At 42.1% G+C, this 13336-nt stretch overlaps 2 protein-coding genes across 2 annotated transcripts; both read left to right on the plus strand.

Annotated features, from left to right (window-relative positions):
* Window positions 1-429: 429 nt before the first annotated feature.
* Window positions 430-3395, plus strand: LOC307034529 (uncharacterized protein; the record flags this gene model as incomplete). Its single annotated transcript, XM_079673355.1, has 4 exons — window positions 430-1671; window positions 1801-1980; window positions 2086-2294; window positions 2388-3395. The coding sequence occupies exons 1-4, from the start codon at window positions 1407-1409 to the stop codon at window positions 3393-3395; spliced, it is 1662 nt and encodes a 553-aa protein (XP_079529481.1). The 5' UTR covers window positions 430-1406.
* Window positions 2909-6533, plus strand: LOC307032537 (uncharacterized protein). The gene is made up of 2 exons (XM_079670588.1): window positions 2909-4137; window positions 4243-6533. The coding sequence occupies exons 1-2, from the start codon at window positions 3429-3431 to the stop codon at window positions 6465-6467; spliced, it is 2934 nt and encodes a 977-aa protein (XP_079526714.1). The 5' UTR covers window positions 2909-3428; the 3' UTR covers window positions 6468-6533.
* The last annotated feature ends 6803 nt before the right edge of the window (window positions 6534-13336 follow it).

Below are 13336 nucleotides of genomic sequence, written 5' to 3' on the forward strand. Positions count from 1 at the left end.
GTTCTGTGTGTGTGCCTGGAGACACACGGTTACGGAATGGCATGTGCCTTTATTACATGAATACACACACTGGAGTTTACTCCTGCTGCTGTAACAACCCAGTCTCATGGCATTTCGTGTTATAGTCACAACATTTAAAGGTGGGGTAGGTAAGTTTGAGAAACCGGCTCGAGATACAATTTTTGTCATGTTCCATGGAATGCTCTTGAAGAGCCACTTGCAGGTTTTTTTTTTAAAGGACTTGACTGTTTAAAATTAAATATTTGCGTTTGTTTTTGTAGTGGGATATTACGTTTAGTTTTTTCGAAAAAGTTGATTATAACGCTATGCGCGCAGACCTGGCAACCCACTAGACGGCAGGAGTGTCAGTTAACATGGCAGCGGCTAGCTTTACTCCAAAAATAGTTAAGTAGTTAGGGAAAGTTAGGTATTTTTTTGGCCATATCGTGAAATAATTTATTACCAATAGCTTTTTTTACCATATGTCCCTATAGGTGTCTAGTAACATCTCCCAATTTATCCACAGCCAAATCCTCTGGGAATCGCCTTGAGAGCCAATCAAAGTTGGGGTGCCCAGAGGGCCTGGGTAAAAATAGTGAAAACATTTTTTCTACCAAAAGTGACTTTTGAGATGTCTAACTATGGTTTTTTAGGGGTGCTGAATCTATCCCAGCCATTAGTTTTGAGTCAAAATGACTCCTTAACCCTGAAATATTGATCTGTCAAATTTAACCTATGGATTTGGGGTGAAAAATGTATTCTACACATTGAATAATCCACTCTGAATTTAAAAGACACTACAGTAATGACATCTGCTAGGTACGTGCTCAGTATAATTACTTCTCTGCACGTGGAGAATATCAAGGTAGAGGTATTTTGCAGCTGCTTTTATTCAAAGCGTGCAGATTGAACCCAGGCCTCCCGTATACCAGTCGAAGACACTAACCACTGCTCCAACACGCCCACAACAAAGTTACTTTCTGACATGGTAAGTAAATAATTTTGCTTTCTAAAGTTTAGTTGGCTATACATTTATTTATAGGCCCATGCATCATTTTTATCTCTTAGTTACAGCCTAAAATGAATGTTGCTAGCTAGCATCCAGCTTAAGTTAGCTAACATTAGGCTAATATCAAATCTAGTACCTTAGCTAAATAAACCATTATAAATAGTCTCTGTGTCATTGATCAACATTAATTGTGTTGTAAATTGTGTCATTTTATAGTGGGCTCACTATATGATTCAAAGTGAGATTATTGTTCATAGTTACACATAATCTATTAATGTGGCTGTGTGGACCCATTCTGCATGATATGTTTGATAAGTCTTGCCTTTGCCTTGCCTTGCCTAGTAAACAAAAAGAAAAAGTAATTGTTCACCGAGCTGTCTTGTCTTTTTAGGACAGTATGGAAGTTGATACCACAAATTGTCATGGTTTGAGGTGCTTCATCTGTGGTGGTCCTGGGACTGAAATGCAAAAACTCTCAAAAGTCACTCACAAAGGTTATCAGCAGCTATTATCTTATTCTGAGATCGTAGATGATGCAATGCTGATCAACAGACTACATGAGGACTGGAATGATGGAGATGACCCCAAGCTGAAGTACCATTTGGATTGTAGAACCGAGTTGTACCATCGTTCGAGAAGTGTATCCATTGCGAAACGTTCAGGTTTTCTTTTTCATTATGTCAATGTTGTTGCCACTTTCTGTCAATCATTCCGTTCAACTCATCATTTCAATCCAATACATTTTGTGGCATGAATAAAAGCTCACGAAATTGTCTTTCATCCATCCAAAGGACAAGATGCTCAAGACCAACGATCAGACAGGATGAAAAGACGCAGCGTACTGTCTGGGCCAAGTACTTCAAGTGCTGGTAGCTCCACATTCCAAACCCCATCAGCACACCTGGTCTACCGTGATGTTTGTATCCTCTGCAATAAGAGCATCAATGTTGAAATGCTTGTAAAATACCCTAGTAAGTTGCCTGTCTTCTACATTCTCATGAATGAGTTTGAAAGGTCTTTCTTTTTTTTCAAATTAAAACTCTCTTTAGTAAATCATATATGTGGCTATAACCCAGACACAGCCCGGAAGTTGTATCGTGCACCTGACAATCGCTTCCAGGACAGACTGAAAAGGAATTTGTTGGAGACAGCTGTGAGACGAGGAGATGCCTGGGGAGTTGAAGTTGCTGGTCGCCTGTCTGGAATAATAGATTTGGTAGCTGAAGAGGCACTGTATCATCTTCGGTGCAGGTCCCAGTTCGAGAACCCAGTTACAAACTCTGGGGTAATATATTTTTTTCAAGACCAGAAGTCCCAGACTCTGTAGACAAGGTTCTGAAGCCAATCATTTCAATTAAAAGTTGTTTTTCCCCCACAGGTCGGACGGCCTACAGATGAGGAGAGGCAGTTGCTGTTTGAGAAACTGTGCAAATGGATGGATGAAGAAGTGGAGCATGGTGTAACAAGTCTCGCTGAGATCCACATGAAGATGGAAGAACTTGACCCCACGGAGGACAAAAGTCTCACATATGGACGGATGTATCTTAAAAAAAAGCTTCAGGAACATTATGAGGAGTCTCTCTGTTTCACATTAGATGAGGGAGGAAGATTCATTGTGTGGCTAAAAGACACTACAGAGGCAATCCTCCGAGACTACCATCAGCAGGTCATCAACCCCTCACAAACCATGGATGATTCTGCACTTAAAGACCTCATAATTTCCACTGCCATTCATCTGATCTGTGGAGACTTGGCAAGAGTTTCACTCGACACAAAGCAGTATCCCTCAGTAGACAGCATGACCAATACACAGAGCCAACTTGCTCTGATTCCTGACAGCCTCAAGCAGTTGCTGAAGGCAATTGTAAAAACTGACGAAAAGGTGGCAATGTGGGGACAGAACCTCCTGAAAGCATACCGCCCTCGATCAGGAGTTATGCCCTCCCAACTTGGACTTACAATTCAGCTTGACCACATGTTTGGATCAAAGTGGTTGATTGACCGTATTCATCACTTAGGATACTCTGAATCATATGTTGAGCTCCATCACTACAAGTATTGTTACTTGAACGTGAAAAATGGATGTGGTAGCATGGACCAGGATACCATAATCACAGATGAAGATGGTATAGATGTTGTGGAGCATGAGGAAGCAGAGGTCGATGCAGTCCTATCTGCAGAACAGCCAGAGGAGCAAGAGGAGAGTGGTTCTGGAATGCATGAAGAGAATCAGCAAACATTTGCCCTCTTTGTTCCTGCCGATAGCACTGTTCATCAATGTGTTGGTGATAATATAGATCTCAACATTGCCTCACTACAAGGAAACACAGCATTCCATGCAATGGGCATGATCAGAGTAACTTCTCCTGCTCCAGCAACAAGATAACATGAGCTTCACACAACCATACCAAGGAGGAACATGGCAGTTGAGGAAAAGGTAGCAACTCTCAAAGCAACAGAGGTGAAAATACTGTCCTTTGTACCAAAAAACAAAGCAGGATTGGCAGACATCCGTTTGGTTCCCATAGCTGATCTCCACCAAGACCCTCCGGTTTTGAAGTCAGGGGACATTGGTTGGATGGCAGGATGGGCTATCAAGAATTACAACGCCACATTTGAACATCCGAACTGGAATGGCTTCATGAAATCCATACATCAAACTGAATGCAGGAAAAAGTCCCTCATTGAGTTTCTTCCAATCATTGAGGGTGACCCAAACGAGTACAGAACCATCTACACTACTCTAATGGAGTGCCTACGCAGCGGTCAGTCTCCTGCTGTCATCACATTTGACATGCCAATATGGCTGAAAGCAACTCAGATAGTTCTCCAGTCTGACTTGCCCATCATCACTAGACTAGGAGGGTTTCATCTCCTGAAAAGCTTCCTGGGCTCTATTGGGGTTATTATGGCAGACTCAGGGCTGCAAGAGCTGATACAGCTAGTTTACCCAGGCAGCAACACTGCAGAACACATTCTCTCAGGCAGGGCTTATGCTAAGGCCATCCGGTTCCACCTTCTTGCATCAGCGGCAATTACCAAGTTTTTGCTGAAAGATGTTGCGTTCAGCGAGCAGGACTATGAAGACATGGAGAACTTCATCAGGACTGCAAAAGAAATGAAAAGAGGTAATTTGACCTTTCCCTAATCTGTGTCTCAAACTATCTCGGAGTATGCCGAATTATATTTTCTCATTATGTAGTAATACAATTAAAACTGTCTATCTCTAACAGGTTCCATGGACACACCAAGGATAGTCACTGTGTTCAAGGAGAGGATGGAGGAGAGGTTGAAGACTTTGTCTAAGGCTGGAAGAACACCTGCACTCTGGGTCTGGTACTATGGCAGAATCGATCTAATCAAGGTATTTATCAGGAGTGAGCGTGTCCCAGACCACACAGGTCACCTCAGCTGCATCATTGGAATGCTGAACACCTTTGCAGCAGCAGGGCACCATCAGTACGCAAAGGGAGCAAGGCTCTATGTACAACTAATGCAGCAGCGACAGGACTGTCCCATGTTCCAGGAAACTCTGTCCAAGTTTACTGTGTATGGCAACCATGTAGTCCGGTTCTCAGACCATGAGTGGTCAGGCACATGGACTGACATCACAATAGAAACCACACTCATGCGTGAGGCCAAATCCTCAGGTGGTTTAAGCAGAGGGCGGTTCCGGAACAAATCTGCTCACAAGTGTTGGGTTCAGACTCTCAACCACTTCTCATTCATTCACCAGGAGCTTGAAGGAGTAATGAACAAACGTAGGGTACCTATCCACACAGACATCACAAAAGCCCAGATGGAGAAAGACAATGACTCTGTTAATGCCATAGTTGGATGGTTGGAGGAAGTCAACCCCTTTGATTCCATACGGGACAGTAAGACCCTGGTATCTTTCTCGACGGGGTTCAGCAGCACTCCTGGGGACTCAGTCAATGCTGATCAGGCAGAGGAGGTTGGCAGAGCCATACAGGCCAAGATGGATGGGAAAACTGTTCTGGATGCAATGGAAACCAAGCACAAGGTCAAGTCATTGGCAAGCCTCAGATCTGCTCCTAAAATCAATGGAGAGAAGCTAATCACTGACTCACTCAAGCTCTTCAACCGCCTCATCATCATTAGTGAGCGTGAAGTCAAGACCAAAGAAGCTTTGCGCTTTGAGTTGACGCCAACACCAATGTCTCTATTTGACAAGAATCAGAAGTTGCGAAAGCCAGACAAGGCTGCCCTAGCAAAGTTCCTGAAGGCTTTTGTGGAGCCTGTTGAAAAACTAACCTGCACAAGCCTGGTGGTTGATGGCGGTTGGCTCCTGCACAGCGTCAAATGGGAGGCTAACCTCACGTGGAAGGACATCACTGAGAGCTACCTCCGGTTTGTGATGTCCATGGGTAGCCAGCACGTCCGGATCACTGTGGTCTTTGATGGATATGGTAGCTCCACCAAGGACCATGACCACCTGAGACGAACCAAGAATGCATGCTGTGACATTCAGATTCGTCCAGACTTAAAAAACATCATTCCGCGGGAAAGGTTTCTTGACAACAAGAACAACAAGGCTCAGCTCATTCTGCTCCTTGCTGAGACCTTCCAAAGAGCTAGGATCAGTGTTCAACTATGCTCTGATGATGCTGACACCTCCATCGTGTCTGCAGCACTAAATGAGGCAATAGAGTCTTCTGTTGAGGTGAGGGCTGAGGACACAGACGTCCTGGTTATGCTGGTCCATCATAGGGCAAACCACCCGGTCTTCCTCACGACAGCTAAAGATACATCTTATGATGTCAGAAAGATTCGAGAGGCACTCCCGGAGAGGTACCGTAAATACCTTATATTCCTACATAGCTTCTCTGGCTGTGATACTGTATCAGCAATTTCTGGGTTTAGCAAACCAACGTTGCTCAGCAAGCTCTGCCAGACTGACAAATCAGAGCGGGCCATGGATGTGTTCTGTGACATCAGAGCCAAGAAAAGTGACATCATCGAAGCTGGCTGCGAACTGTTCAAGAACATATTCCATGGTAATCCATCTGGAGATTTGGAAGATTTAAGATTTGATATCTTCAGCAAGCGGGCGGCAGCTGGGAGCATCAAGCCTGAGAAACTGCCTCCAACTACAGGAGCTGCAGCACAGCACTCACTGCGGGCATATCTCCAGACCAGAGATTGGCTAATGCTACAAAGTCCATCTTTGGATGTCCTTGAGTATGGATGGAAACAAGGAAAACATGGTTATGAACCAGTCCCTACAACAGATCCCATGGCACCAGATTACCTTCTGAAGTTAGTCTGCTGCAACTGCGCAGGTGACTGTGGCACTCTCAGGTGCTGCTGTAAAAAGCAAGGAGTCAAATGTATTTCTGCTTGTGGGAACTGTCATGGTAACTCTTGCCAGAACATCAACCAGCCAGATGATAATAATAGTGAGGGAGATGCAGGGGAGTTTGATGAGGTTTGTTAAAATGTCAACTAATAACGCTAGTTTTGATTTGCAATTGTTCAATAAAACCACTTTTTATGGATTGTTTATGGAGTTGGAGTCATTTTTACTCAAAACCAATGACTGGGACAGATTCAGCACCCCTAAAAACCCCTAGTTAGACATCTCAAAAGTCACTTTTGGTAGAAACATTTTTTTCACTATTTTTACCCACGCCCTATGGGCACCCTAACTTTGATTGGCTCTCAAGGCAATTCCCAGAGGATTTGGCTGTGGATAAATCGGGAGGTGTTACTAGACACCTATAGGAACATATGGTAAAAAAAGCTATTGGTAATAAATTATTTCACGATATGGCTAAAAAAATACCTAACTTTCCCTAACTATAAGTTTGGATTCAAGGATTATTTTGTCGATGACGCTAATAAGAAGAGAACAGCGGTATGCAGGGTCTGCAGCAAAAAGATCAGTGACAGGACCACCACAACATCCCACTTCATTCGTCACTACAAAAAAAAAACACAGAGAAAGGTAGGCTACGTGAATGTGTTGTGTTAGCTAGAAAGCTAACGTTAAGTTTAAGCTACGTTAGACTTGGTTTCAAATCGATTAAGCAAAGAGAAGACAAAACGGGGTAAATGAACACCAAGGGATTCATTTTGACTAACCCTGATACTGACTGGCTGTCAGGAGAGAGAGAGAGGAAAAGAGATGCCTCGTTTATTTCCCCTGTGTTATTATCAGAAGTTACTGGAAACTTTTTTATAATGTACTTCATCTACTTTTAGTAGTTTGTTTAAATGATTCCTTGATTTATTGTAAAATGAATCTGAACTTTTTGATCTGTTATGATGATAAACTGAAGCCATTTCAAAATGAACCCAATTAAGTGAGTTTTAAATCGTCCTGCTTAGTTTATAAGGAAATTATGAAGAGGAACAAATTAAATGGTTTGAAAATGATATCTATGTAGGTGCTGACGCTGTTGGCGGTTCTAGTGTTAACAGACATTTAAACTAAATATGTGTAATGGCAAATGCCATATATGATTTTTCTTACCTGGAATTCTGCCTTTTTGAACATACTTTTTGATTCCTAGCTATATTGTCTTCAGTTCTGGGGTTAATATGAATCTAATATGATTTTCATCGGTCTAAATTAGATTTCAAATGATTAACTTTGTATGTAATGAAGATCATAGTGTGGGTTGAATCCATTTTCATAACCACTGTCTTTTAACTGATTTAAATGCGGAAACTGGGCTTATTCATCAGAATTTCGTATGACTTGACTTGACTTGTTTGACCTGAGCAATGACTTGACTTGACTTGCTTGACTCTCACCACAGTGACTTGGGACTTGCTTGATACTTGTAGGTCAAGACTTTAGACTTGCTCATGACTTGCACATGTAGGACTTACTCCCACCTAGATAGTATAAGAAATGTGCAGAATATGACAGTTTAATGGTGGAGGTATACACATGTATAGATATCTTGTAATGCACTGTTGAGGAACCTGCGACCCAAGTTTTTCATTCATTGCATAACTACACCGTAGTTGTGTATATGATATGTCAATAAACCTTTGAAAATCTTGAAATGAATGTGCAAAATAGCCATTATATACAGTCTTTAATTAACGAGTAATGAATATACTTATAGGGATCTGCAGATAAATGTTTAGTCTTTTCAAGCACCCACTTCCAAATATCTCGCCTGATTGTTGGCACTTGACAATCACCTTCCCTGAATGTTACTCAGGTGTAACTAAAGTCTGATTTAAGGGTTGTTTATATTTCACATCATTAATCAGAATCTGCAAAGTAACTAAAATAAATGTATTGGAGTAAAAATACCAGGTTAACCTCTGAATTGTAGTGGTGTAGAATTACAAAGAAACAATGAGCTGTCATGTGGGTATATATTAATGCTGCCCATTATGGACACAGTTTTCACCCATTTATTAATGATATGTTTTAAATTCGAAAACACCAATGTGTTTCCTATCCCCTAAACCTCCAGGGATGTACACAGTTTAATACTGGCAACTTCTAATCGTGGGAAAAACGTCTTTTGAAACTACAATTCCCAGTAGTGACGTGCCATAGAACATGTTGTGAAACCGACACGTTCTCACTCCCAACCCATCACATATTGACGGACGGTCAGGGCCCCTCCCCGTCACTCTATTACGTACAGGGTACCCCTTGGAAGTCAGTTTTCAACGGGCAGGGCGTCCCATTGACTTGCATAGAGCTCCCTGAACGTTGGTAATAGAGGAGTTGGGATCGTGGGAAAATGCTCTCCGCAGATCCATTCTCACAGCGTTTATCAACCTTTTTATTACTCAATATCAAGCCACAATTATTGTTTTTACTTCTTTATTTTAATTGAATAATGTAGGACTTTTGTTGCCGTCAGTTATGGGGAGAGTAGGGGCTCAGAATACTGAAATCTGTATTGTTTCATCGTTTTTTCCTTCTAATTTTGTATTCTTTTCTAAACCACACTGTTATTTACTCAACAATAACACATAATTATCCTTGTGTTTATTTATTTGTTTGATTAATAAACACAAGTTGGAGTCCGTCAGGGCAGAGTGTCGGAGCAGCTCATAGTAGTTGCTTTAGAGAATTTTACACCCGGAAGTAAGTATTCTCTCCGCTTCGCTTGACAAACCCTGTGATAGTCCTCAAGCTCTGTGATTTGGATGTTTGAGTGTGCGCCGAGGGTTACGCCGAGCGTCGAACAACACTTTGAAATGGGATGGAACCACAGCAGACTGTCCAAAACTGGATTTGAACGGATTAGTATTGATACTGCGAGGAGACGTATTGTGTGAAGAGAAATTGAAGATTTTGTTTGATTGCTGATATTTATGATCCACGTCACATTCAGTTTCGGCGTCAGTTATTCCTGTTTGTCTAGAAGTCTTCTCACCAGGGCTCTATAAATAACGAACTATGGCAGATATGTAATATTCAATGCAGCCGAACCGTGTATTACAATGAAGTTATGTGATGACCTTCAAAGAGAAAAGCAAGCACAGGCGGAATAAAGTATTTTATTTAAAAAAAAAAAATCGGATTTCACATCAACAGGAAGTCCGGTTAACTATAATGTCCGTGCGCAACAATACCCCAACTCATAGATCCGCGGGTTAATAATAATCACCTCATTACACACATCCCTTCACATTTAAATTTAAATTTACATTAAAATATTTCGTGAGGTCTTCTAAAATGTTTTTAAATATAATTAGGGTTGTAGTTGAAGAGTTTTTAAATTATTGCGTTGCGATATTTTTATATGCTTTGTATTGCTTTTCAATTGCCTTTGTCCTAAATGTTATGAAGTCTTTATAAAGGTTATTTTTCTTCTTGCAAGCATTTTGTAAGCCCTTGGTTATCCAAGGCTTTTGATGATAAGTACCTTTATATGTACGGAATACAGTGGGACAATGTTTATCATACAGTGATATGTAGATTTTTAGGAAGGACTCATATGCAGCATTTACATCTTCTACATAAACCCCTCTCCACTCTTCCTTTAAGAGGTCACTCCTAAATTTGTCTTTTGCTTCAGCAGTCCTTACCCTGACATATCTACTGCGAGTCTCTTCCTCCCTTCTGCCAAGCAACTTTGTTTACTACTTTGAAAAAAAGGTTGATGATATTCGCTCTTCTTTTTCCGACTCAACATTACACCCTTCACCCTTCACCCACACACTAACCTCCTTTTCCCCTCTCTCTCCAAGTGAGGTTCTTACCCTCATTACCTCTGCCCGTCCTACCACTTGTCCTCTGGACCCTATCCCCTCAAACTTCCTTCAGACTATCGCTCCTGATATTCTACCGTTTCTCACCCATTTCATCAACACTTCTCTAACTTCTGGTCACTTTCCAAACAGTCTCAAGGAGGCAAGAGTAAACCCTCTCCTAAAGAAACCCACTCTCAACCCGTCTGATGTTATAAACTACAGGCCTGTCTCTCTCCTCCCGTTCCTGTCTAGAACACTTGAACACGCTGTCTTTAAACAACTCTCCTGTTATCTCCATTAGAACAACCTTCTTGATCCGCACCAGTCTGGCTTCAAGGCAGGTCACTCAACAAAAACTGCTCGCTTTGCTGTCTCTGAGGAACTACACACCGCTAAAGTAGCATCCCTCTCCTCTGTCATCATCCTTCTGGACCTGTCTGCTGCATTCGGTGAACCATCAGATCCTCCTTCGCACTCTCCAAGAACTTGGAGTTTCAGGCACTGCACTTTCCCTCCTCACCTCCAGACCGCAACTACGGGGTAACTTGGAGAGGGTCAGAGTCCGACCCTTGTCAATTAACTACAGGGGTCCCTCAGGGCCTTGTACTCGCTCGGATCGGTCATGAGCCCGCATGGTTTTTCATACCACTGCTACGCTGACGACACCCAATTAATTCTGTCTTTTCCCCGTTCAGAGACCCAGGTCGTCGCACGCATCTCTGCTTGTCTAGCTGACATCTCTCAGTGGATGTCTGCTCACCACCTCAAGCTCAACCTTGACAAGACTGAACTGCTTTTTCTTCCTGGAAAAGATTGTTCCTTCTTGACATCGGCCCCTCTGTTGTTTCCCCGACTCAGACTGCAAGTAATCTAGGTGTGATCCTAGATAACAAACTGTCCTTCACTGCAAACATCGCTGCAACAACCCGCTGCTGCAGATACACTCTTTACAACATCAGGAGGATACGTCCCCTCCTGACCCAGAAAGCAACACAACTTCTGGTCCAGGCTCTCATCATCTCACTCCTAGACTACTGCTACTCCCTCCTGGCTGCTCTACCTGCATGTGCCATCCGACCTCTGCAGCTCATCCAGAATGCAGCGGCTCGTCTGGTCTTCAACCTTCCAAGCAAGTGCACTCCGCTCTGCATCAGCCAAACGACTCGCTGCACCCGCACTGCGAGGGGGACCCAAGTTCCCATCAGCAAAAACACGACGGTTTGCTATCCTGGCTCCAAAATGGTGGAATGAGCTCCCCATTGAAATCAGGACAGCAGAAGGATTACACATCTTCCGGCGCAGACTGAAAACTCATCTCTTTCGACTCCACTTCGAGTGATAGAATTACTAACAAAGCACTTATATACTAATAAAGGACTGGCTTATCTAAAGCCAGTTGAGTAGCACTTGAAATGTTTTGGCTCTATGAAACCCGATGTACTTATATGATTCTGTTTTCTTCAAGTTTGTATCTTCTTGGTCGAATGCACTTATTGTAAGTCGCTTTGGATAAAAGCGTCAGCTAAATGCAATGTAATTGTTGAGTAAATAACAGTGTGTTATTTAGAAAAGAATAACAAATTAGAAGGAAAGAAATATTTTAAAAATACAGATTTCAGTATTCTGAGGCTCTGAGCCCCATTTATTTTCCTCGCGGACGGCAAAAAAAGTCAGACATTATACGATTTAAAATAAAAACAATAATCATGGCTTGATATTGAGTAAGAACATGTTTTTAGTAACCACACAGCTTCCAAGACCCGACCGGACAAAAAGACGTGTTGCAGGCACGAAACACACTGCCAATAGATACATAATACATTGCTTTTAAAATCGTTCTGGGAGACACGAAAAAAAGGGGAAATCGTATTGGTGAACACGAATCAAAAGATTAAATGTCGTGACTATAACGGCCTGTCCACACGGCGGCGTGTGTTGAAGCTTCAACGCTTCTGCCCATTCACTTTGAATGGGGTGACATCACGCTTTGCCGAACTGCATTGTGGGAGCTTCGCTTTGCTCGCTTCAAAAGTTGAGCAATGTTCAACTTTTGAAGCTTCGGCGGAAGCGTCAGCCAATCAAATCATATGCCAGTACAAGCTATAGCCAATCAAACTGCGTGCTTGTCTGTCCGGGCCGGGAGATTCATGTGATTGGTTGTTGGTCGAGTTTCAGACAAGCTCACCGGCAAGCTTCAATGCACGCCGCCGTGTGGACGCTGCGTAACACGAAATTCCGTGAGACTGGGTTGGCTGTAAATACACACTATACTAGATGTTCAAATGTGAGTTAATCCGCCGCTGCAAATAGTCCCCATCAAGTGCAGAATTTCCTGCTGTGTGATTGAGCATTTAAAAAAGATTATATTTGTGAGGTGTTTGTAAAGATAAACTAATGGGCTTGTAGCTGAGCAGAGGAGGGTCAGAAAGTATTGACTAACCCAATGCTAATCTTTTTTGGAGATTTCAGGAAGTTGAGGTCTGCAGCTCTGTTGACGGCATTACAAATATATTTGTATGGGGTAATCAGTAAAAATATATCAATAAAACAATAAACGGTATGTGTTCTTTGGCTGGTCTAAATAATAATCCCAGTCCATCTCTGATTCTGATCTCTACTGATCTAAGTGTCCTCCTCCCCCATGAAAACGGAAAGAAAATCAACAGATATCCTACTGTTTTTAAAAAAAAACAATACGCCATTGATAGACTAAGTAAAAAAATATGAAACTGTTTAATATTATTATGTATTATTCAGCTCACCTTTTTTTTTAATGTATTATTCAGCTCACCTTTTTTTTACTTTTGTACCCGTCAATCCTGCAGACATAAAGGGCCATTTGGGATCCAGCGTCTTGCTCTAGGACTCAAGTTGTCTGCCTGGGATGGAACTCCTGATCGCAGATCAGGTATTAACCAACTGAGCTTCACAAAGTAATTACAACTATCAAAAATATTACTGAACACAAATATGATGTGACACGTTGTCAAATGTCTGATATTTAATACATTTCCATGAGGTCCTTCTGCCCAGGTGTAAATAAAGGTTGAGGCGTTTCCCTCTTCAGATCAACCTCCGGCTGACATGCCAAAGTGCTGCTGATTAAATGACACTGAAATATTAGATTAT

The sequence above is a fragment of the Notothenia rossii genome (genome assembly GCF_949606895.1).
Source record: "Notothenia rossii genome assembly, chromosome: 3".
Taxonomy (NCBI): domain Eukaryota; kingdom Metazoa; phylum Chordata; class Actinopteri; order Perciformes; family Nototheniidae; genus Notothenia; species Notothenia rossii.